The sequence below is a fragment of the Magnolia sinica genome, chromosome 2 (genome assembly GCF_029962835.1).
Source record: "Magnolia sinica isolate HGM2019 chromosome 2, MsV1, whole genome shotgun sequence".
Lineage (NCBI taxonomy): Eukaryota > Viridiplantae > Streptophyta > Magnoliopsida > Magnoliales > Magnoliaceae > Magnolia > Magnolia sinica.
In genome coordinates, this window is record NC_080574.1 from 86,220,495 (window position 1) to 86,244,163 (window position 23,669).

The 23,669-nt window shown below is 38.7% G+C and overlaps 2 protein-coding genes across 2 annotated transcripts in view; one reads left to right on the forward strand and one right to left on the reverse strand.

Annotated features, from left to right (window-relative positions):
- Positions 1-23,669, forward strand: part of LOC131226211 (protein EARLY-RESPONSIVE TO DEHYDRATION 7, chloroplastic-like) — a gene marked incomplete at its 5' end in the record, with an annotated part of 135,691 nt that overhangs the window by 109,947 nt on the left and 2,075 nt on the right. The window lies entirely within an intron of this gene.
- LOC131237246 (uncharacterized) lies at positions 20,212-23,200 on the reverse strand. Its single transcript, XM_058234934.1, has 2 exons — positions 22,658-23,200; positions 20,212-20,575 (listed from the first exon to the last, which is right to left on the reverse strand). Exons 1-2 carry the CDS (start codon positions 22,920-22,922, stop codon positions 20,460-20,462), a joined length of 381 nt encoding a protein of 126 aa, XP_058090917.1. The 5' UTR covers positions 22,923-23,200; the 3' UTR covers positions 20,212-20,459.

Consider the following 23,669-nt stretch of genomic DNA (forward strand, 5'->3'; position numbering starts at 1 on the left):
CATAACCTATATGAATATAGTCCGCAGTTTAAACCAGAAATTTCGTAACGGATTCAATTTAGACGATAAGTCTTCGTCGACGGCAAATAGGTAACCTAAGGAATGAATTAGATTAGCTACATCAGCACTTAAGCTATTCTAAATTCCAAAACAGGTTATGGTTTAATTGACTTGCCCAAAAATGAGATTGGAATCACCGGAATAACGATTCAAAAGCGATGGATTAGGTACGTCAGGTAATTGGAAAGAATTCCAAGATGATTCACCAACTTCTCCCTCACTTTCTCTCTCTTTTCCTCTCTCTCTCTCTCTTAGCTAGGGTTTGGAAAATTCGTATGGAATTTAAGATTGACGGTTTAAGGTCTTTATATAGGCCTAAAATTTATGGAAATGGCCCCAGGGCCAAGGTATACTTAGGTTATAACCAAATATGGGTCGTTCCGGTCCAACGGAGCACTTTTGGTGGCCCCTTTTCCACGTGTGGTCGGACTTAAGCTCCCTGACCATGGATCTAGGGTAGGCTGAGTTTTCACACCGATCGGATTGACAGATCAACCATGGCGGACCAGTTTCAGTTTAGCGGTCACGGTCAGTCGATCAGGGCCACAAGTACATTGACATGTGTGGGACATTTCTCCTGATCCAAGGGTGTATTTGGGTCAGATTCTGACGATCTGAATCCTTATATTTGGTCCGCAAGCGACACGACTCAGATTACTTAAATTTGAATTTTATTTCTAAATAGTTTCACGTTTCTCACACTCTTCGCTCCGGGCCCAAGTTGTGCATTTCTAGACACGGTTTGGACTTGATTTTCGAGGGGGTTGTCAAGTCCAGTAATGCGGTCATAACTGTATAGTTTCAGGGTAATCAGACTTTTGACGTGCGGTACAGGTCTGATACGGAGTTTCAAGATGCTCCCGAGAGCAATCGAGTTTAAGGATGAATTCTAGATTTTAGGGTAATGTAGCGTCAATGATTCAGCACGCTTTAGGTCTTGCAGATCAAATTTAAAGTGATTAGTGCTAATTTCATAAGCACTCTAGTCTAGCACTTACTAATATCAACCTAATTTCTAAAGGATTTGGCCTTGGGTGATTTCTGCTTGAGGTGGTACTCGGGTCTTTGTATGAATTTTTTCGAGACATTATAGCTAGTGTCCACCTGAATACAAAATACTTTGTGGTTGGGTATAGTCATGACCACCACTAGTGCATCGTCATGGGGGTAGTGGACACCTCAGGTGTCCTCTTTGGTGAAGGTTAGCTCGAAGGAGGCCACTTTATGCTCCTTCGAAGTTCTGTTGGTCATGTGGACTTGATGTTCAGAGCTATTGTGACTGGTACTTCAGGCATGGGCTATACATGCTCGGTTCGAGTCTCTTCCTCCTGCAAGTCCATTGAAAATAGTGTTGATTTCTCTAGTAGCCTCGTTATTATTGATGGGTTGCTCATTCTTCCGATCTGCTCGCTCTTCCCTCCTGTTGAGATATTCAAGTAGGTGCCCATCTTCCGATGAGGGCTTCGATTTCTTCCTTTAGATTGAAGCAATCGCTGGTGGAAGGACTGTGGTCACGATGGGAGTGGCAGTACTTTCGTTTATCCTTCTTTTCGGCATCATTCTTCATCCTGTTCGGCCATTTGAGGAGATGCTTATCCCGAACTTCCATAAGGACCTATTCAGCATGGCGTTTAGAGGGGTGTAAGAGTTGAACCTGCTCTCGGGTCGTTTGCTTGGACGTTGACCCCTATTCAAATCATCGTCCCTTCTTCGCTTATTGCCGGGAGCCGACGCTTGTTCCTCCTTGGGTCATTTCTCCTTGGTTGAGCTTCCTCCATTCCTTGGAGCTTTTCGTGAGCTGAAAAGTTCTTCGATGTTGGAGTATTTCTGAGCTCGGTTGAGGAGATCGGCCAAGGTTGTGGGGGAATTCTTGCCGAGTGAGAAGAGGAGCCTTCCTTCCCTTAGGTCGGCCATCATGGCGGCTAGGGCGATCTGGTCTAAATAGCCTTCCACCTATATTGCCTCCATGTTAAAGTGCTTAATGTAGTCCTTTAACAACTCATTATCTTTCTATATGAGGGTGAGGAGGTGAGTCGTTGGCTTCAACCTCTCCTTTCCTCTGATGAAGTTGGTGATAAAGGCCTTACTGAGTTGAGTGAACGAGCTGATGGATTGCGCTTTCAATTGTTGAAACCATTTTCGATTTGCTCATGATAAAGTTATAGAGAATACTCGACACATTACCACAGTCGATGCGTCATGAGGCTCCATCCATGCCCTGAAAGATTCTAGATGCTCGGCTGGGTCTGTTGTCCCAGAGTAAGGGGTGATTCGCAGCATCCAGAATCTAGGCGGGAGCTGAGCATGCATAATGTTGGTGCTAAATCGTGGCTCGGTTTCTTCCAGCGTTGCTTTTATCAAGGATAGGCATGTGCACAGTAGGCCTGCCATATATCGCTAATTTGACTGCGTAATTTATTGAGCCCGACCTCCCAAGGATCCTCATTCTCGGTTATTGCCTCGGTCACGACCTCGAGAGACTTGCCACGTCTCTTCTTCTCCAACTCATGACATAAGTCGAAGGCAACTAGTGTGGCAGTGCCTAAAGTGTGGGAAGGAGGCATGCCGATCTGCCTACTTCTTTGGGAGCCGTTAGGTGCTCGAGATGGTGTAGAGACTTCCATAGCTGCTCGAGCAACAACCTCAGCTCCTAGGTCAGGAGGAGGGATTTGTCACTCTATCATTCATCTTATTTGATCGAGGTTGCTTGTCAAGGCTTCAACTTGATGCTCAAGAGAGACGAGCTGACCTCCTCGGTTTCGAGATCATTGTGTTAGGCCTACGGGCACAGAATCAGCCTGAGGTTAGGAAGAGGAGTCCCAGCAATCCACAGACTATTCTAGCGACACAGGGCTAGGAACAACGGTGGCAGTTTGAGCTTTCTTTCTCTATTTCGCCATTGTCGAACCCTTGAAGGTGATGAGAGCGGGTTTTAATGTCGTTCCCACAGACAACGCCAAACTGTTGATGTAGAAATCCGGTTAGCCCTGCTTGGAGCTTCGATTGCTTGCACAAAGAGAAGACAAAGGAGACCCTGGCTGCACGGGTTGAGCCCTTTGTCGTATCGGTTGTTGACCGGTCCTCGTGGAGTGCACGGGTGTCCGACCTGACCTTATTTTATTGGTTGGTTCATTTTTACTCATAACAAGGTATGTTTGGACATTTGGTTATGAAATCATGTATCCGTATATGCCTATATGAAATATATGTGGAAACTATGTGTAGTTTCATGAAGATCACGTGGTCATGATGGATATAATATGCCATGTGTTGTTGGATACAGAATTATGTATGTGGATGCCACATTAATGAAAGCCCCATACCTCATATGTGATGAAATTGTACTTTCAAGGGATGAAACACATAAGGGTTATGTTGTTACATTGTTGGTAATACCTTGTGTATGATTTTCAATGGATCTAAGTGTCATATGTGTTTACCTATGGTGGATCCCTAACGAATTGGTAGGAGATATGAGCCATATGTAGTATCATGAGTAGGATGTGTACGCCTCTTCAAAATTGGCCATCGTTTGAGAGAAACAACTATTCTAGGGTGTGATGGACCATGTGATAGGTGTTCACAACCCCAAGTGTAGGGTCGCGATGTAGTAATAATCTCGGTAAGACCGAGGTCGAATCCACAGGGACTAATCTTGTGTGTATTCTGAAAGTAACTATAAGTAGAACTAGAAGAAGATCTAAACCTAAATTTGAAATAAAGGGAAGTAATTGTGAAGGATTTAATTAGAAACTTAAGAATTTAAAGGTGGGAACTAGGGTTTCCAGGGATCCACTTGCAGCTATTAGGATATTTCCTTATTTGATTCAAGGAACTTAGATGGAATTGGAGTCTTATCCTATCCAATTGGAAAATATATCAATAAACTCAAATTTGAACTTCCATTGATCTAATTCTCAATGGCTGAAAGTTATAGAGATAGGAAGTGATTTCGTCATTCAACCATGCCCAGGAGATTATGGCAACAATAGGATATACTGATCTAACAACCAACATAGGAGAATTGTGAGGGTTAGAAGAGATTCCATCACCCAACCATGCCCAAGGGACCATGGTGGACAACAAGACTTACTAACTTTACAATCTCATAGCAGGAAAAGAAGATACTTCAAGCTATTACAGATCTATTGTAATTTGAGTCACAACAAACCATTAAAAACTAAAAGTATTCGTTAAATATCAAATTAGAATCAGAGAGGTTCAACAAGAACAAGAACCAAAACTAGAAAAACATCCCAACCATGCTATAAGCTTCACCCCTTAGCCCTATCTAAGGGATTTAGCCAACCATAGACATGATTGGATTCAAAACTCTAGAAGAAAGCATTAAAAAATAAGAAGAAGAGAAGAAGAAACACTTGGGAGACGGCTCCACCCCTTTGCTCTGCTCCTTGAAAACCTCGATATCTTAGAAAAACTTAAGAAACCTATATTTATAGGTAAAGTTCTGCAAAATTGCAAAATCAGATCAAATTTACGCAGTCTGCGTAAACTTTGCGTAACCCGTTCGATGTCATTGAACCACATCAAAGGTGTCTTGAATCCGGAAGCCACGTCTATTGTGTAAGTTCTTTCCGCACTGCATAAATCTCTGTGTCATCAAACCTTCCTTTGATGTCATTGAGCTGATCGTCGATTCATCGAACAAGTCTTCAATTCATCGATAATATATCTAAAACAGTCCAGCGAGTCTGTCATAATTCTTCATTAGATTCAATGCCATAGAACAAACTTCAATGTCCTCGAGTAAATCCTCGATGTCATTGAAAGGTGCTTCGAGGAATCAATAAAGGCACCCAATATGTCCAGCGACCAACACGATTTTTATGTAAACAATTTGATGTCATTGAGCGGTTTTCGTCATCGAACTATGACTTCGATGTCATCGAATGGTGCTTGATGACATAGTCATTGTATTCTGCGCTTATTCGTTCGATATCCTTCCTTCTCTATTTGGTTTTCTTGGATCTTGGAGTCTTAATATCTTCAATCTTGGTCTCTAAAGATCCATTCTTTGCCTTAACCATTCATGAGCACTAAATCCATGCTTTTATCATTCTTTCCAATCCAAGCTCTTAAATTCACCTTGCAACACAAACATGAGTAAAATGAGACATTAAGCAGTATCATGTTCATAAAATCAAGACATAAATGGGGGATAATATGCAATATTTGACCCTTGACACAATCCCCAACCAGCATTTTTCTAGTCCCTAGCAAAAATATGCATAAAATAATCTTTCATCTTCACAGTTTAAAACCTTTTTTTTTGAAAATAATCTTTTGTGCAATTAAGTATGAATGAGTAGAGTCAAGACAAGAAAGTGAGATTTTAGAAACCTAGAGCCGAATCACATAAGCAATCAATCAAATAGGTTCTTTATCATTTTTAAAATTATGGACTCATGTATCAAGTTTCTGCCAATTTGCTTGGTGAATATCAACTTACTCAGCATGAGAATACTATCGTTTCATAATGTTAGCTATGTTCATCATATCAAGAGTAGTTTAAAAATTCAAGTACTAATTCCGAACTTATCCCCTTCTCTTTCTTTTTCAGTTTTTTATTTTATATCGATGAAAACTCATATTCATTCTTTTTCAGACATTACATCCTTTTTAGAGACCTTTTTCATTCCCTTTAAGGTGTTGTCATTCTTCAAATTATGGCCTTTTTGTCGATCTCCTATTTTTTAACTGATTTTTCATCTTCTAAGATGGATAAAATTCTTCAGACTCAATTCTCAACATCTCTCAGTGATTCACATGCTACCCATCAAAAATTCTAGCACGACTTATGGAAAGTAAAATGATCGTGCCTTGTGATTTAGATGAACATGATATTCGAGCTTCCTTATAATCAATTACATGCAAGGACGTAAGTGATAGACTACTTAATTGATCAAACTCCAACAGTCCAACATTCACTTTCTACCTTGTCATCATACTCAATGCAATCTTAAGTACACAAACTTTTGTTTCCAAACAGATTCCAACTTGAAACATTTAAGATATTCAAAAAATTTGCAAAAAAAATTGCTCAAACTGAGAAAACACTGATTAGTTTACCTAATCCCCCATCCCCAACCTAAAATCTATATTGTCCTCAATGTATAAGAAATTATCATATAATGCATATGAGGCAACGAAAAGAAAGGGAATGGTGATGGAAAGATAGTAACTCGAGGAAGGAAATTTGAACTTTTCCATGGATCTCAGCATAAAATGGGTTAGTACAAAACAAAATTCAATAGAGCATAAGCAAACTACCCTGAACAGCGGAAAGTAAACTATCCTAGTCCTAAATCATATGAAAGCGATAAACCTGATTATAACTCCGTCAGACTAAGAGGTCAATCCTAGTAAACAGGATCAATCAGAGGTATGGACATATCCTCTGAATCAAATTTTTCAACAAATGGCTTTAAACAATGTCCATTCACTTTGAAAGCACTGTCATTGTTTAGATTCTGAATCTTAACGGCTCCATAAGGATAGACATTAGTAACTATGAAAGGCCCGGTCCAACGAGATAGAGTTTACCTAGAAAAAGATGTAACCGAGAATTATACAAAAGGACTTTCTGACCTGGTGTGAATGATTTTCGAAGAATGTTCCTTTCATAGAACACCTTCATCCTGTCCTTGTAAATTCTCGAGTTCTCATATGCGTCATTCCAGATCTCCTCGAGTTCATTCAATTGTAGTTTGCGTAGTGAGCCAGTATCCTCCAAATCAAAATTCAAATTCTTAATAGCCCAGTAGGCTCTATGTTCTAACTCCACAGGTAAGTGGCAAGCCTTTCCATAGACAAGTCTAAAGGGAGACATTCCAATATGGGTCTTAAATGCAGTACGGTAAGTCCATAAAGTATCGGTCAATCGGATTGACCAATCCTTCCAGTCAGGGTTAACCATCTTTTTCAAGATATGTTTAATCTCCCTGTTAGAAATCTCAGCCTTCCCACATATCTGTGGGTGGTATGGAGTGCTCACTTTATGGAAGATGCCATATTTTTTCATTAAGTTTGCAAATGGCCTATTACAGAAATGTGAACCTCCATCACTAATGATGGCCCGAGGAGTTCTGAAATGAAAAGGATGTTCTCTTTTAAAAACTTAATGACCGTCCGATGGTTATTGTTCCGACACAGGATTGCTTCGACCCATTTAGTGACATAGTCTACTGCTAGCAAAATATATAAATTCCTAAAAGATTGGGGGAATGATCCCATGAAATCAATGCCCTAGTAATCAAATTCTTCAATGATCAGAATGGGGTTTAGAGGCATCATATTTCGATGGGACTGCTCCCAACTTTTGACAACGCTCATAAGTTTTACAAAACTTATGAGTATCCTTGAACATAGTGGGCCAATAAAAGCTGCACTGTAGAATTTTGGCCATGGTCTTTTTTAGAAGAAAAGTGACCACCACAAGCTTAAGTGTGACAAAAGGAGATAACACTTTGGTGTTCATTGTCTATCACATGTCTCCTTAAGATTTGATCTAGGCAATATTTAAACAAATATGGATCGTCCCAGAAGAATTTGCGTACTTCGGTAAAGAATTACTTCTTATCTTCCGTAGTCCATTGTGTTGGCGTGAAACCTATGGCAAGATAGTTAGCAATATCTGCAAACCAAGGTGAATGAGATACTTTAAACAATTGTTCATCAGGGAACATGTCATTTATATGCGTCGTCTCAAGGGAATCAGATGGATCAAGTCGGGAAAGATGGTCAGCCACTACATTCTCTACTCCCTTTTTATCTTTTATTTCCAAATCAAATTCTTGGAGTAGGAGGATCCATCTTATCAAGCGGGGCTTAGCATCATTCTTAAAAAGAAGATACTTTAGTACCGCATGATCGGTGTAGATGATGATCTTCGATTCGATCAAGTATGACCTAAATTTGTCCAAAGTGAACACTATGCCTAAGCGTTCCTTTTCGTAGTTGAGTAATTCACTTGGATAGGATTTAGAGTTCTACTTGTATAATGAATAATGTAGGGCTTCTTTTCTTTTCTTTAGCCTAAAACCACCCCAAGAGTATAATCAGATGCATCACACATAATTTTAAAAGGAAAGTTCCAATCAAGTGGCTGCATGATAGGTGCAGTGATTAACATGCCCTTGAGCTTAGAAAAAGCTTCCTGGCATTGCTCAGTCCACTCGTATGGTACATCCTTTTGAAGTAGATTGCATATAGGACGATAGAGGTGACTAAAGTCCTTTATGAATCGTCTATAAAATCTGACATGTCCTAGGAAGGATCGCATGTCTCGTATGTTCTTGGGTAGAGGTAAGTTAGAGATAAGATCAATCTTAGCCTTATCTAACTCAATTCCCTTGGACGAGATGATATGTCTGAGGACAATTCCCTTATAAAGCATGAAATGTCACTTCTCCCAATTTAGTACCAAAATCTTTTCCTCACATTGCTTCAGCACACATTTAAGATTCTCCAAACAATCACTAAAGGATGGACTAAAGATAGAGAACTCGTCCATGAAGACCTCTAAATATTACCTCACCGTGTCAGAAAAAATACTCATCATGCATCGCTGAAAAGTGGTGGGGGCATTACACAGTCCGAATGACATCATTCAGTAACCAAAGGTGCCAAAGGGACATGTGAACGTGGTCTTTTTCTGATCTTCAGGGGCTATCTCTATCTGGTTGTAGCCCGAATACCCGTCAAGGAAGCAATAGTATGAATGACCAGCTAGCTTTTCCAAAATTTAATCAATGAAAGGCAAAGGAAAGTGGTCCTTCCTCGTGACGGTATTCAATTTCCTATAGTCAATATACATTCTCTAACCAGTAGTAACTTTAGTTGGCATGAATTCATTATTGGCATTGGCTACAATGGTGATTTTAGACTTTCTAGGAACCACCTGAGTTAGACTCACCCATTGACTATTGGATAGTGATATGATACCCACATCCAATAGTTTAAGAACCTCGGCCTTAACCACTTCCTTCATGTTTGGATTTAATATACATTGTGGTTACCATGAGGTCTTAGCATTATCCTCTAAATAAATGTGGTGAGTACAAATCGAAGGGTCAATTCCCTTGAGGTATGCAATTGACCATCTAAGGGCTCCTTTGTGCTCAATGAGAGTAGAGATAAGCATACTCTCTTGTTCTTAGTCAAGGTGGGAAGAAATCACCACCGGGTATGTCTCATATTGAACTAAATAGTCATATTTCAAATTAGAGGGCAAAGGTTTTAGGTCAAACTTCGATGCCTTAATGTTAGACGGTAGAGGCATTACATCTGTTTGGGGTGATTCTTCAAATTGTGGCCTTCATCGGTTAACTTCAAATATCGGCACAGAATCCAGCATGGTCCCCATCTCCTTAATCATATCATCATCAAAATTATGGGAGTGGGCTAGGCACGTCTCTAGAGGATTAGAGGATAAGGTCAAAAGAGTTCTATCTTCCGCGAAAGAGTCAATCAGGCTAATATCATGGGAATCGTCATCATCCTCTAACTGTTCGCCTGTATTGAAAAAGATATTTAGCGCTAATATTATATTTCCAAAAGACAAACTCATGACTCCATTCCTGCAATTGATGATTGCATTTGACGTGGCAAGGAATAAGCAACCAAGAATGATAGGAATTTGAGTACTCATGCCCACAATGGGTTGAGTATCCAAGACGATAAAATCTACTATGTAGTAGAATTTGTCAACCTGGACCAACACATCCTTGATTATCCCTCTCGGTACATGAACTGAACGATCAACAAGTTGTAATATGGTCTGGGTGGGTTTTAATTCACCTAGACCCAGTTGTTCGTAGACTGAGTATGGAATCAGATTTACACTCGCTCCTAATTCAAGAAGTGCGTGCTCAATCCAGTAGTTCCTAATTACATAAGCAATGGTTGGGTTACCAGGATCTTTGTATTTCTGTAGCACATCTTGCTTTAGGATGACACTCACTTTTTTTGTTAGAAATATTTTCTTTTGAATGTTTCACTATCTTTTGGTAGTTCATAGATCTTTCAGAAACTTGGCATATGAAGGTATTTGTTTAACGGAATCCAATGGCGGAATGTTGACCTTCACTTATTTCAGCACCTCTAGAATGTTATGAGAGTTAGAAAGAGGTTTTGGTGCCATCAACCATTGGAGTTATGGTGCAATCGGCTTGCCTTGAAATTCCAGTTCTAATTCCTGTTGAGCAGTGCTGGTCTATCTGCTTCATCTATTTCTGGGTCCTTGGATTTTTCAGCCCTTAACAGAATAGATTTGTCAATTGTTTTCCCAATCCTAAGGGTAGTGATAGACTTAGCTTGCTCCATTTGATTTGAAGAGCTCAGGTTGCTAATTTCATATTACGGTTTTGGATTGGGAAGAGGTTGAGCCAAAAGGCTTCCTTTGTTCCCAATTGCATTTTTTGGCTTAAGCCATTGAATGGCCTTTGTAAGGTATTAAAAGACTTGTAGCATACCCTGATTGAAAAGATCTTGATTTTGAAGATGCTTTAGAACCAAATCCTCTTGAGGTTTTCCTTGATTTGGAATTTGATTAGGGAATCCTTCAGGAATAGCAGTTTGTCCGTTCCTTCAACCGAAATTTGGATGATTTCTCCAACTAGGATTGTATGTATTGGAAGTGGGTCCACTGAAAGGTCTTTGGTAATTATTTATGGCATTAGATTGCTCATTCAGTACCTATTGAAAAGAAGGTATTGTTGGACAATTTTCAGTTGGGTGAATGTTGCAAGTACAAATATTGCAAATAGTTTCCTTAACCTTATCTTTCTTTAATTCCATGGCCTCGAGTTTTCTTGTGAGATTAGCCACTTTAGCATTGATATCATCATCCTCTTTTAGGAGATATATTCCGCCCCTCTCCTTCGATTGAGTAGGCTTAGAAGTGGTGCTCGATTTCGGGGAGATGTCCCATGATTGTGTGTTTTCAGCAACCTTATCAAAATAGTCCCACACATCATCAACATTTTTATTCATGAATTCCCCGTTGCACATTATCTTGACCAATTGGTGCATGGGAGATGTCAGTTCATCATAGAAGAAGTTCGTGATGCACCACATTTCAAAATCGTGTTGTGGGTATGAACTGACAAGATCCTTGAGCCGCTCCCAACATTGGAAGAATGTTTCATCGTCTTTTTTGAGAAAAGTTCATGGTTAACTTTCTAAGGGTGTTCGTTTTATGGTATATGAAAATTTTCTTTATGAATTCCCTTGTCATGTTGTTCCATTTGCCAATAGATCGTGGACGTAATGAATACAACCACTTCTTAACTTTCTCTTTCAAAGAAAAGGGAAAGAGTTTCAGCCTGACCGTGTCCTCAAACACGTTTGGAAAATACAGAGTGGTTATGATCTCATCAAACTCTTTCATGTGTAAATATGGATTTTCATATTCAAGTCCATGGACTTTAGGAAGGAGTTAGATCACCCCTGGCTTGATATCCATATGTCTTGTATTCTCTGGAAAAACTATGCATGAGGGCGTGCTCACCCCTGCCTATTGTAAATAATCTCGTAAAGTACGAGGCGGGGGTGTTTGATGCACCTCATTCTCATCTTGGATTTCCTCAACCCTAGGTTGAGGTGGACCCGGAGGTTAATTAGTCAGTTGATTGGCAGCCATAACTTCAGTTGACTCTGTGGATCTCGAGTAGTTTCTAATCTTGTGATGGATAGATAACCCTTCAACCAATCCTACTTTACTCAAAAGACGCCGAGTGTTATCATGGACCCACTTGGGCATGAAACACTCTCAGCCCTCAATTTCAGAATCTAACCTGAACTTAAAAAGAAAGAAGGAAATATAAATATAGAAGTAGAAAGAGAGATAATTAGAAAGAAGTTACCAAATTAGAAGTTTCTATATTGGGATCCTGCAAAAGAAAAAGGAAAGTGAATTAGTTTCTAAAAAGGAACTAAGAAAGCAACCTAATTTCTAAAAATGAAAATGGAAAGTTTCTATAAAAAAATAGAAAGTTAGTCAGTTTCTAAAAACAGAAAGGAAAGTAAATTATTTTCTTAAAAAAATAGAGAGTTAGTTTCTGAAAACAAATTAGGAAAGTTTCTATCCTAGAATTAGAAAGCAAGTTAGTTTCTAAAATAATTCAGAAAAAATCCTAACCTAAAAATAGAAATGAGAAAAAACCCTAATTTTAAACTAATTCCAAAACTAGTTAATCTTAGAAAAATGCAACCGTTAATCCCCGGCAACGACGCTAAAAACTTGTTCACAACCCCACGTGTAGGGTCGCAATGTAGTAATAATCTCGGTAAGACTGAGGTCGAATCCACAGGAACTAATCTCATGTGTATTCTGAAAGTAACTAGAAGTAGAACTAGAAGAAGATCTGAACCTAAATTTGGAATAAAGGGAAGTAATTGTAAAGGATTTAATTAGAAACTTAATAATTTAAAGGTGGGAACTAGGGTTTCCAAGGATCCACTCATAGCTATTAGGATATTTTCTTATTTGATTCAAGGAACTCAAGTAGAATTGGAGCCATATCTTATCCAATTGGAAAATATATCAATAAACTCAAATCTGAACTTCCATTGATCTAATTCTCAATGGATGAAAGTTGTAGAGATTGGAAGTGATTCCATCATTCAGCCATGCCCAGGAGACTATGGAAAACAACAGGATATACTGATCCAACAACTAATATAGGAGAATTGTGAGGGTTAGAAGAGATTTCATCACCCAACCATGCATAAGGGACAATGGTGGACAATAAGACTTACTAACTTCACAATCTCATAGCAGGAAAAGAAGATACTTGAAGCTATTGCAGATCTATTGTAATTTGATTCACAACTAACCATTAAAAACTAAAAGTATTCCTTAAATATCAAATTAGAATGAAAAAGGTTCATTAAGAACAAGAACCAAACTAGAAAAACATCTAAACCACTCTACAAGCTTCACCCCTTAGCCCTACTTAAGGGATTTAGCCAACCATAGACATGATTGGATTCAAAACCCTAGAAGAAAGCATTAAAAACTAAGAAGAAGAGATGAAGAAACACTTGGGAGATGGCTCCACCCCTTTGCTCTGCTCCTCCAAAACCCAGATATCCTAGAAAAACTTAGGAAACCCATATTTATAGGCAAAGTTCTGCAAAATCACAAAATCGGATCAAATTTACGCAGTCCACGTAAACGTTGTGTAACCCATTCGATGTCATCAAACCACCTTCGATGTCATCGAAGGTGTCTTGAATCCGGAAGCCACGCCTGTTACATAAGTTCTTTCTGCACTACATAAATCTCTATGTCATCGAACCTTCCTTTGATGTCATCGAGTTGATCGTCGATTCATTGAACAGGTCTTTGAGTAGTCAATAATGTGTCCAAAACATTTCAGGGAATTGCGTCATAATTCTTCATTAAATTCAATGCTATTGAATAAACTTCAATGTCATCGAGAAAATCATCGATGTCATCGAAAGGTGCTTCAAGGAATCGATAAAGGCACCCAATATGTCCAACGACCAACTCGATTTTTGTGTAAAAAATTCGATGTCATTGAATAGTTTTCGATGTCATCAAACTATGACTTCGATGTCATCGAACGGTGCTCGATGACACAGTCATTGTATTCTTCACTTGTTCTTTCGACTCCCTTCCTTCTCTATTTAGTTTTCTTAGATCTTGGAGTCTTGAAATCTTCAATCTTGGTCTCCAAAGATCCATTCTTTGCCTTGTCAATTCTTGAGCACTAAATCCATGCTTTTAGCATTCTTTCTAATCTAAGCTCTTAAATTCACATTGCAATATAAATATGAGTAAAATGGGACATTAAGCAGTATCATGTTCATAAAACCAAGATATAAATGGGGGATAATATGCAATATTTGACCCTCAACAATAGGGTAAAGAGTGACCTATTGATCATGGACATTGATAAATTGGTTGGATGCTAAACTTACATAATTAAATGTGAAACGAATCATGCATTCACTAGACACGAACATAGATGGGTCAACCCCTTGGGTGTCACAACAGGTGTGTAACGAGCAAGGCCCGCATCTGGACATGCACTATCTAGTTGGAAGGTGTAATGGGGGAGCTCCACTTCCGCTAGTTGGGTTTTATTATGAAGGTGTAATGGGGGAGTCTCACTTCACAAGAAAATTTGGTGACTACTGGCTAGCGGATGTGTAATAAGGGCGTCTCAAGCTTGGGCATCTCGCATTCATCTAGTCAGGGTTCCTTAGACAGTGCATGTATACATACATTGCATTAAATAAGATTTTCTTGTGGATGTTTTAGCCTGCATATTATTATCATGACTACGCTATTATTATGCTAATCGTGAAGGGTTACCCTCACTAAGTTGAACTGCGACAATTCATTCCTCTTGTTGGACAAACAACCATAGGTTACATAGATGACGATCCCATAAAGGAGAATAAGCCTCAAGATGAGGAGTATAATGTCTCTTGGCGACAAATGATAGAGGACGAGGCTGGAGCCACATGAGAGACGATCAATCTTATTTACTCGCTTTCTTAGGATTTAACTTTCCTTTATTTGTTTGAAGTTTTAATAATGCCCTCAATGGGAAGACAAAAAAAAAAAAAAAAACATTGGACTTTGAAGTGATGCTTTGTTTAGAAACCATTAATGGAATAAGATTTTAATTCTATCGATTATACTATGAAAGCCATGAGAATGAAAATTGATGCAAATGAAATGAATATGTAGTATAATATCCTTGACATATTCACGTTAACACCCAGGAACTCAGCCCATTGTGTTATCCACAAGAGTTGTGGCCAGGGGGAGATTTTCCTAGCCCTTATTCCAATTTCAACTTGTTCCCCAATGTGGATTAGTTAGATGAATTTGGCATACTGATACGAGACGAGGTTTCTATATATACTTGGGTCTGTCGAGTGGACAATCATGGAGATTTGCTCTTCCTCGTCGATGGGTGTTTTCATCTTGGCGGCTTTGGTCCGCCACCATCTAACACAAGTTAACAAAGACTCTTTATTCCTTTATCTCAAAGCAGCAAGATCCACCCTTTCAAGTGCTACATTTGGATTATACGCAAAGAGATCAATGAATGCTTGGTACAAGTCTTTCCAAGTTCTAACTTTGTGATGGTCAAGCGATGTGTACCAACTAAGCATGTCACCTCTCATGGACTTTTGGAATAATCAAATCAATATTCCATCATCCCTTGCCACGACATTGAGTTCACCCCAAAAGGCTTTCAAATGGGTGGTGAGACATCCTGTTCCATCGTACCTTTGGAACTTAGGGATTTCAAAGTTGGGAGGTAACCTTATGCCGGGGAAGGGAGAAAGCTCCCTGAATCGAGTGGACGATAGTTCTACTCCATGTTACTTCTGAAGGTCATTTCTCATAGCTCTTCGTTAATCCTCAAAATGCCTTTGAAGTTCATCAATCTCAGATGATGGTGATTGTTGAATGGAGGCCCATGCCCCTTGAGAAGCTCGAACGGCTTCTTCTTCATAATGATTTTACCTCTCTTGTGTTTCGGTTGTCCCTGATGGAAGGATTTTTCCGGTGGGGTACTGACAGTTGAGGAGGTTGGAATATATTTTTAACTACAGGGTGAGCCTATCTCTCTGGATAAGCGGGTGTAGAGGGTGAAGCTTGAGCTAGACTGGATTGTGCATGTCGTTGTTTAGATTAGAATTGGGTAGCGCTCCCTTTGGCTAGAACTGGCTAGAATATGTTTGGCGAAAGACTGGTTAGCCCACACTTGATTGCAGATGGGTGGGACTTTGAGCTGGTGCAAGATATTGAAAATGGACCCGGTTTCCCTCAGGATGGATAGGCTGGAATTGGTTAATGATAGGATCTGAAAGATCTACATGAGTAAGAGGTTGCTGTGCACTGTGGATGGACTATTGGGCTATTGTTTAGAAAATCGACTTATCAAGTTCTCTATCCTATTTATGCTGGAAGCTAAATTGGCTATTGCAGGGTCTGTTGTGGGTTTGGAGGTTTGTTGTATGGATGAATCGAGGATAGGATCTGGAAAATCTCCCTAGACCAACATGCAACATTTTGTCCTATGTGCGTGTTCAGATGATGCTTTGATAGGCTAGCTTTGCAGGGTGCCAAACCCCTAGCTACTTTATAAACACAATGATTGTAAGATGGTTTAACTCTCTCATATGAATAGGTTCAGAATATCACTATCTTCTTTTTTATTATTTTTTAATGAAAGCGATTGAGAATAGAACATAGTTTGGACTAGTTGTAAAAAAAGGAAAGAAGAGTAAAGCTTACAGGATTCTGTAGAGCTTCTGATTACTGACGGTTAAGTCAGGCAGCTACATCTGCCTCTGCTTTTGGCTCTCCCTCATCCTTTTCTATTTCTTTGCTCTCTATCCTCTCTTGTTTTATCCTCTCTCTTGATTTTTTTTTTTCTTTAAATAATGGTATGAAAATGCGGGAATATAAATATAGGAATGTAAAAGCCGACCAATACGATACCAGAATGTTAGATGCTCGCAGGGAAAGTGAAGGGGAATAGTACGAGACTAAAATGATGATGATTGCTCGAAAGTAAAATGTTGGATGATCGTAGATATTTAAAGAGGACCAATACTCATTGTTTGAATTATCTCCGATATTATCGAAATATCTCTGATACTATCGTTATCTCTAGCTTGGCAATACCGATAACATTAGTAGTAATATCTATTACACTGGTAGTATTAGAAATTCCAGGCATCAACAATGTATTGCTAAGTATCGCCAACATATTGATATCGACAATATTTTCAATTATGTAAATTCTATGCATCGCTTATAAGCTATATCAAAACAAAATAAGTATATGGTTCGTTTGATTAAAGAGGCATTTAACATTCCATAGAAGCATTTGTTGCACCACATAATCCATTTCATTGTCAAAATCCATGCTTTATATTTGAAATAAGTTGACCTCTTTACTTATGAACTTTTTATACCACACTGATCTGATGGCCCTCACCTTGGATTGACCATTCCCCAAAAGGCTCCATAATTGAAGATTCTAGCCATCAAATCTTTGGCTTCTCTCCCATTGAACATGGATTATTGGTCCACTTCTCTTATCTTTCTCTTTGCAATATAAATATTTTGATGGTATCATCTTTCCATTTTGGGAGGAATGTTGGGTTATGGTCCATCCACGTTTGGGGCGAAGGGAGGGTGCATGGATAGGGTTGTCCATGGATGCTACTATTTTACATTTGGATGACACCATGCGGACAACACTCTTCTGAAGAGTGTGTTGCAGGATCATATATTTAAGGGGTGTTAATCAGTGTTCGAGTTGTCGATATCACTACAAGTTTCGTTGGCCAGAGACAAAGATATTATATCATTATCATCAATAATATCGCTAATAACCGGAAATGCGAGGAAAAATAGGGAAACATGGGGGAAATGGTAGAATTTTTCAGTAAAACTTTAGGACATGCCTAAATACACGTATTTAGATATTTAGGAATAAAAATATTTTACAAAAAAATGTATTATATGATAAGTTTTCATTTAATAGGACCCAAAAAGCATGTGTTGCCGTAAGAAATTACTATAACAATAATCAAAATGAGTTTATATAATACAAATGCAACTATCATACAATAATTAAGATATGTAAAATTAAATGAACTCACAGAGCACACCTTTTTGACCATCCCTCATACCTACATGGAGGGATGAGGTGGCTTGTAGTCATCATCTTAATCTTGATCATAGGGCCCACCTCAATGTATGCATTGTATATCCACGTTGTCCATCTATTTTGCTGGCTTATTTTAGGGTGTGGACTAAAAATTGAAGTGGATACAAATTTCGTGTGCACGACATCATAGGAAATAGTGGTTAATGACCATTAAAAACCTTTTGTGGGATACATAAGTTTTGGATCAAGCTGATATTTCATTTTTTTTTCCTTTCATTCAGGTCTGTTTGACCTTATTAATAGGTTAGATGGTCAAAAAAAAATATTATTGTGGACCCTAGGAAATTTTTAATGGTGGGCATTCAACAACCACTATTTCTTGTAGTGTCGAAGACTTGGAATTTATATCTTCTTAAAATTTTTGGACCATGCCCTAACAAGTGGGCCCTACAGGCACCTATGTCACTAGTTCTGGGATCACACCCAAGTCACGCTTTAACCAGGATTAGGTGCAAACTCACACAAGACGGTGCAACCCATAGTTTAGGGACTACCTTGATTTATGTCTTTTATATCCATGTTGTCCATCCAATTTTTAAGATTATTTTAGGGCATGACCCTAAAAAATGAAGTAGATCCAATTCTCATGTGGACCCTACCTTAGGAAAAAGTGGCGATTGTCCATTAATGGGCCACAAAAGTTTCGAATCAAGTTGATATTTGTTTTTTTCCTTCATCCATGGTCATGTGACCTTATCAACATGTTGGATGTCAAATAAACATCATAGAAACATTATAGTGGGCCCAAGGAAGCTTTTAATGGTAGTGCGTTCAATCACCGTTGTTTCCTAAGTATGGTTCATCTAAGTTTTGGATCTGCTTCATTTTTACGCTCATGCTTTTAAATGATATGACAAAATGGATGGATAGTGTGGATTTAGAATAAATACATTACGGTATGCCCCCATAGCAAGGACCGCACCTTCTTGGGTGAAGCCGGGGCCGCACCTAATCCACTCCTCCAAAATTTTGGCGCCACAATCCACGGGATGGAAGCAATAACTTCATGCGATTGAAAGCTAGGTGGGGCCACAGTGAAGTTCGTGAGAAATTACTCTGTTTATCTGTTTTGTCAGATCATGTTAGGAAATGGGCCAAAAAATGAAACAAATCCAAAACTCAAGTGGGCCGAATGACCGGAAACAACGAGAATTGAACTTCCACCATTGAAACATTCATGGGCCATAGAAGTTTTCGATTAGGTTCATAATTTTGTGCTTTCAATTTATCCAATTAGGAATGTATTTATGAATGGTACAGATGGCATATAAACATTACCGTGGACCCTAGGGAGGTTTCAACGGTAATCATTTCCCTACCTACCATTTCCTATCACGCGGCCCACTTAGAGTATCATAGTTTCCTAAAATTTTGGACCATGTACTAACGTGATCTCAAAAAATGGATGAACAGGGTGGATTTCTTAAAAACAGCATGGTAGGCCCCACCTAGCTCCCACGACCGGAAGTTAATCCAAAGGGTTTCGCACATAATTGAAGTGAGGTTGCATTGAGTGAGTTAGGTGGACCTTGACCATAGGGCTCATCTAGATAAAATAAGTCGTATATTTATACCGTCCATTCATTTTTGCAGATCATTTTAAGGCCTTAGCCAAAAAATGAGACAGAACCAAATTTAAGGTGGACCACATGGCAGGAAACAGTGGTCATTGAATGGCCACCATAAAAAAACTTATCGGGAGCCACAAAAGTTTCGATCAAGCTGATATTTGTGTTTTCCCTTCATCTAGATCTACGTGACTTAATCAAATGTTTGGATGGCAAATAACCATTATAGTGGGCCTTTAAATTTAAAAGTTTTTAATTGTAAGCGTTTAATCACCACTGTTTTCTTTGATATGGTCCACTTGAAATGTGCATCTGACTCATTTAACAGCTCATGACCTAAAATGATCTTTCAAAATAGATGGATGGCTTAGATGAAACACATTACATCATAGTGGGCCCACAAAGCAGCGAAATATTAATCGGGACTTCACGTCTCACATGCAGTCATCCCGTAAAAGGGAGCTTCGGAGGCGGGAAGCCACTTTGGGGAAACTATCTTCCAAAGCCCTCAAATCCCTTAAAATTCTCAAATTCTCTCCAAATTTTAAGAAATATATACCAATCTATGTAAGATTCTTTGTCGAAATTGCATCTCCTTTGAAATCTTTCATTTATTTGAAGAAAAAAAAAGGATAAATCGAGGGTTTTTTTAAATTTTTTTTTTTTTTTTTTTAAATTACCTACGGAAGAACATCACACAGATTTTGACGATCGATCGATTAGTGTGCTACCTCCAAATTCTGAATCCTCTTTTAAAAGTATCAATATTCTCTTACATGGATCGGAATGTTTTTCATTTTCTTCATTTATTTTTTTTTCAAATTTTTTCGTATTTATGCACTACCGAAATTTTTGGTGGGTTAGCTTACAGCGAATTTATCGTCGATAACTTTATTTATCGCCAACAATTGGAAGAAATATGAAACTAGGGGGTTTTGGTGTTGCCGGCTTGGTGACACCGATAATATCATCGATATTATCAATTTTTCGCTGACACTTTGAACACTAGCCCTAAATAGCACAATAATTCCAAGTATCTTGTAGGCTGAACACGAATTCCAACATTCAACCTAATCTAACAACATACAAACAACCATAAAACAAACTTTACCTGGCCTGTTGAAATGGGTGAAACCCACCAGAACTGATCCACCATTACTGCTGTTGGCATTCCACACTGCTGAGCTGGAACTGGAAATGAGCAAATGCAAGTGGAAGTGCTTTCATTTCATCCATCAGCGACAGAATATTAACTACCTCTTCACAAAAAATTACATGAATCTTAAATGGTTGAATGGTGGGCGTGAACAGCGTACATTATTTTTTGTAGATTGGCCCACCTTACCCTTGGATCCGCCAATTGCTAACTATTTGGTCCATCTAATAATAATGTTGGTATGCGTTTGTTGGATTGGTTGGATGTAAAATAAATACCACGCGCTTCCCCAACTTTCCATTTTCTACTTTGTTGTAAAGAAAAGAAAAAAGAAGGTTAATGATGTAGTTTCTCTCTTTAAAAACAATTCCCGAAAGTAGGGGTTACTAGTGGCACCATCTGGTAAGATCCAATTCCTTAGAAATTTTGGGGTAAAAATCCCAATATTGAAAATCTGAACATATCTAAAGTGATGAGAAAATGAAATAATTAATTGTCAGTTAAAGAAAGGGGATGTATATATACCATGAAAAAGGTCAATGATAAGGTTGTCTGTTGGGTTTTATTTTTGAAATATATGGCACTAGTAACTGGGTGGAGCTGATCGATGTATCCGCCACATGTCCTGTAGAGATATGACTCTACCATATTATAAATTTTCGAGCGCTACCTCATCATCTCCTCCTGACACCTTTCATTGTCGCCCAATTACTTGTGTGCGTGCAGCATCAAATCATTTTTTAACTATAAAACTAGGTTACAAATACTGTTGTAGTCATTGTGGAGCATACATAGCATATGCATCATGTGTATACAACATCCAACCAATTCAAATGGTGGGCTGATTGTGATTCCTAGAAATTGAGTGTCTGGGTTAATTACTAGTGGGAAATCATAGGTGTTATGGGCCACAGTACAAAACAAGCGACCATTAATCTAGAGCATTGATCAAATGAATCTCCAACTTGGTTATCCATCCCTTTTGAAAAAATATTACTTTTGTTGATGATGCTCAATGTCTAGAGAAATGGATGTCTATATTGAGGGAATTATAATTTATTTAAACTATCCTTCATGCGGGTCCCACCCTTGATTGCCCTTCACTACAAAAAATGCCACTGTCATATTATTTTAACTCTCTTTTCAATGGTTAGGAAATTGAATATTTCATTTCGATCAGTGTAAAAGGTGAAATTGTTGATCTAGACCATCCATCATGAGTCCCACCATTAATTTGCCCAATTTTATAATTATTTTTATCAAGTGATCCTAACTATTCATTTGATTGTTAGGGAAATTGATAGTCCGTATTGGTCATATTACAAACGATCTGATTATTCATGCGGTTTATCCTCTATTGCCAAAAAAAAAATTAAAAAAAAAATAAAAAAATAAAAATCCTTGTCAAATGATCTTAATTGTCCATTTTATGTTTTAGGAAATGGATGCCCATCATGTGGATCTCACCCTTTATTACCCATCTCTTTGGAAAAATCACTATGGTTGGTTGATCCTAAGTGTCTAATCAATGTTTAGAGAAATATCCACATTGATCAAACTACAAAGACCAATCATTAATCTAGACCATCCACTATTTTGGTCCCCACTTCTGATTTCCCACGCCTCTGAAAATCACTTTTGTCAATTGCTTTTAGCTGTCCAATTGATTCTCATTCGACGAGGCACACATGTATAAGATCCAGGCCATTCATCTGTTGTGACTTACTGTTGATAGGCCATACACCAAACACCACACAAGTCGGACAGTCCAAACTGCTAACTGTCAAAATTTTAAATTCACCATTAATTGGACTTTCATCAAACCGTATAAATTTCAAAACTAAAAAATCCTACAATCAGTGGTTGTGACTCCACGGCAAGTATGATAACAGGGGTTACCCCATCCACCAAAGGACCCAACAAATGAAGGGTTCTGATCTACTACATGCTTGCCACGTGTACCTAATTGAGAGATCAATAAATACAACGCGAAGAGGAGGAAGAAAAGGCCTGAGAATCCAAATACCTCGTGAATTTGATTCTCCTTTCTGAAATTCCTTCAGAAATTACTCTACTGATTTTGGATAAATAAAAACACTCGATGCACGTAGGATTACCAGGAGTGCAGAGGCAACAATCGAGACCAACAATGTTGACGGAGGATGCCACTGAACGGGCGCTGCAATGCAGCCCGAAATAATGATGGTGGTGTCGACGGAGGATGCCGCAATGCTGCCAGAAATAATGGGACAGCGACACAGGTGGTTCAATGCACGACGCCAATTGAGTATTCTGGATCGATCGAGGGTTGCGGATCACGGAGACTATATCACGGTTTTTGGGTCTGGCGGCCGACTGTGAAAACAGAGATGGCGGTGCCATAAAATGGCTAGGGTTTGATAGGGGCTGGGTGAGGACGTTGACCGGGGTTTTCACAGGGATGGGTTTGAGGTTTCCAAAGGAGATGAGGGTTTTGACAGGGGCTGAGTAGGAGGCTGCCGGACAGGGGCCGTGGGTTTCGATCTATAGGGGTTTGGGGTTTTGATCTACAATGGGTTGGGGGGATTAGAGATGGTGACCAAGGGAAGAGAAACATCAACTTCATCTAAACGCTAAAAAGAAATGAGATCAAACTTGGAAGAAACGAGAAGAAAAGGCAAGAGGAGAGAGAGAGAAGGTTTTGACAAAAGTTTTAAGAACACTTGGGAAGGTTTCAAACCGTTTGCATTAGGAACTACCTTAAGCCGTTCCTAAACTAAAGATGTAGCCGTTCCTTAACCAAAGTTTTAGTGTAGTGTTATATTGCCAATGTATCAATATCATCAATATTTTCGACTGCGTAAATTCTAGGTAACACTTACATCGCAAGTCTATCTGTAATATTTTAATAATATCGCCAATATAGAGATATTACAAAAGTTTGTTTATTAAAAGAAAATTTCTATTTCATTTTTTATGAGCACATTATTGTATGTAGTTTTCAATTGGTCGTTGCTAATTTTGATGATATCTCAATATTATTGTTATTGCAACATGCGCGATATCAAGACCACAATCTTTTGTTTCCTTTCCAATTGTGGATGTTTTTGGGCAAAATATCATGAGTTGCATATATTCTGCAATATTGAT

What these genes read in the sequence shown, in the direction of transcription:
- LOC131237246 (XM_058234934.1), bottom strand. Translation starts at nt 22,922, where the DNA reads ATGGCACCGCCATCTCTGTTTTCACAGTCGGCCGCCAGACCCAAAAAC. An exon ending in TTGTTGCCTCTGCACTCCTG is followed by an intron (nt 20,576 to 22,657) that starts GTAATCCTACGT and finishes GCTCATTTCCAG; the next exon opens with TTCCAGCTCAGCAGTGTGGA.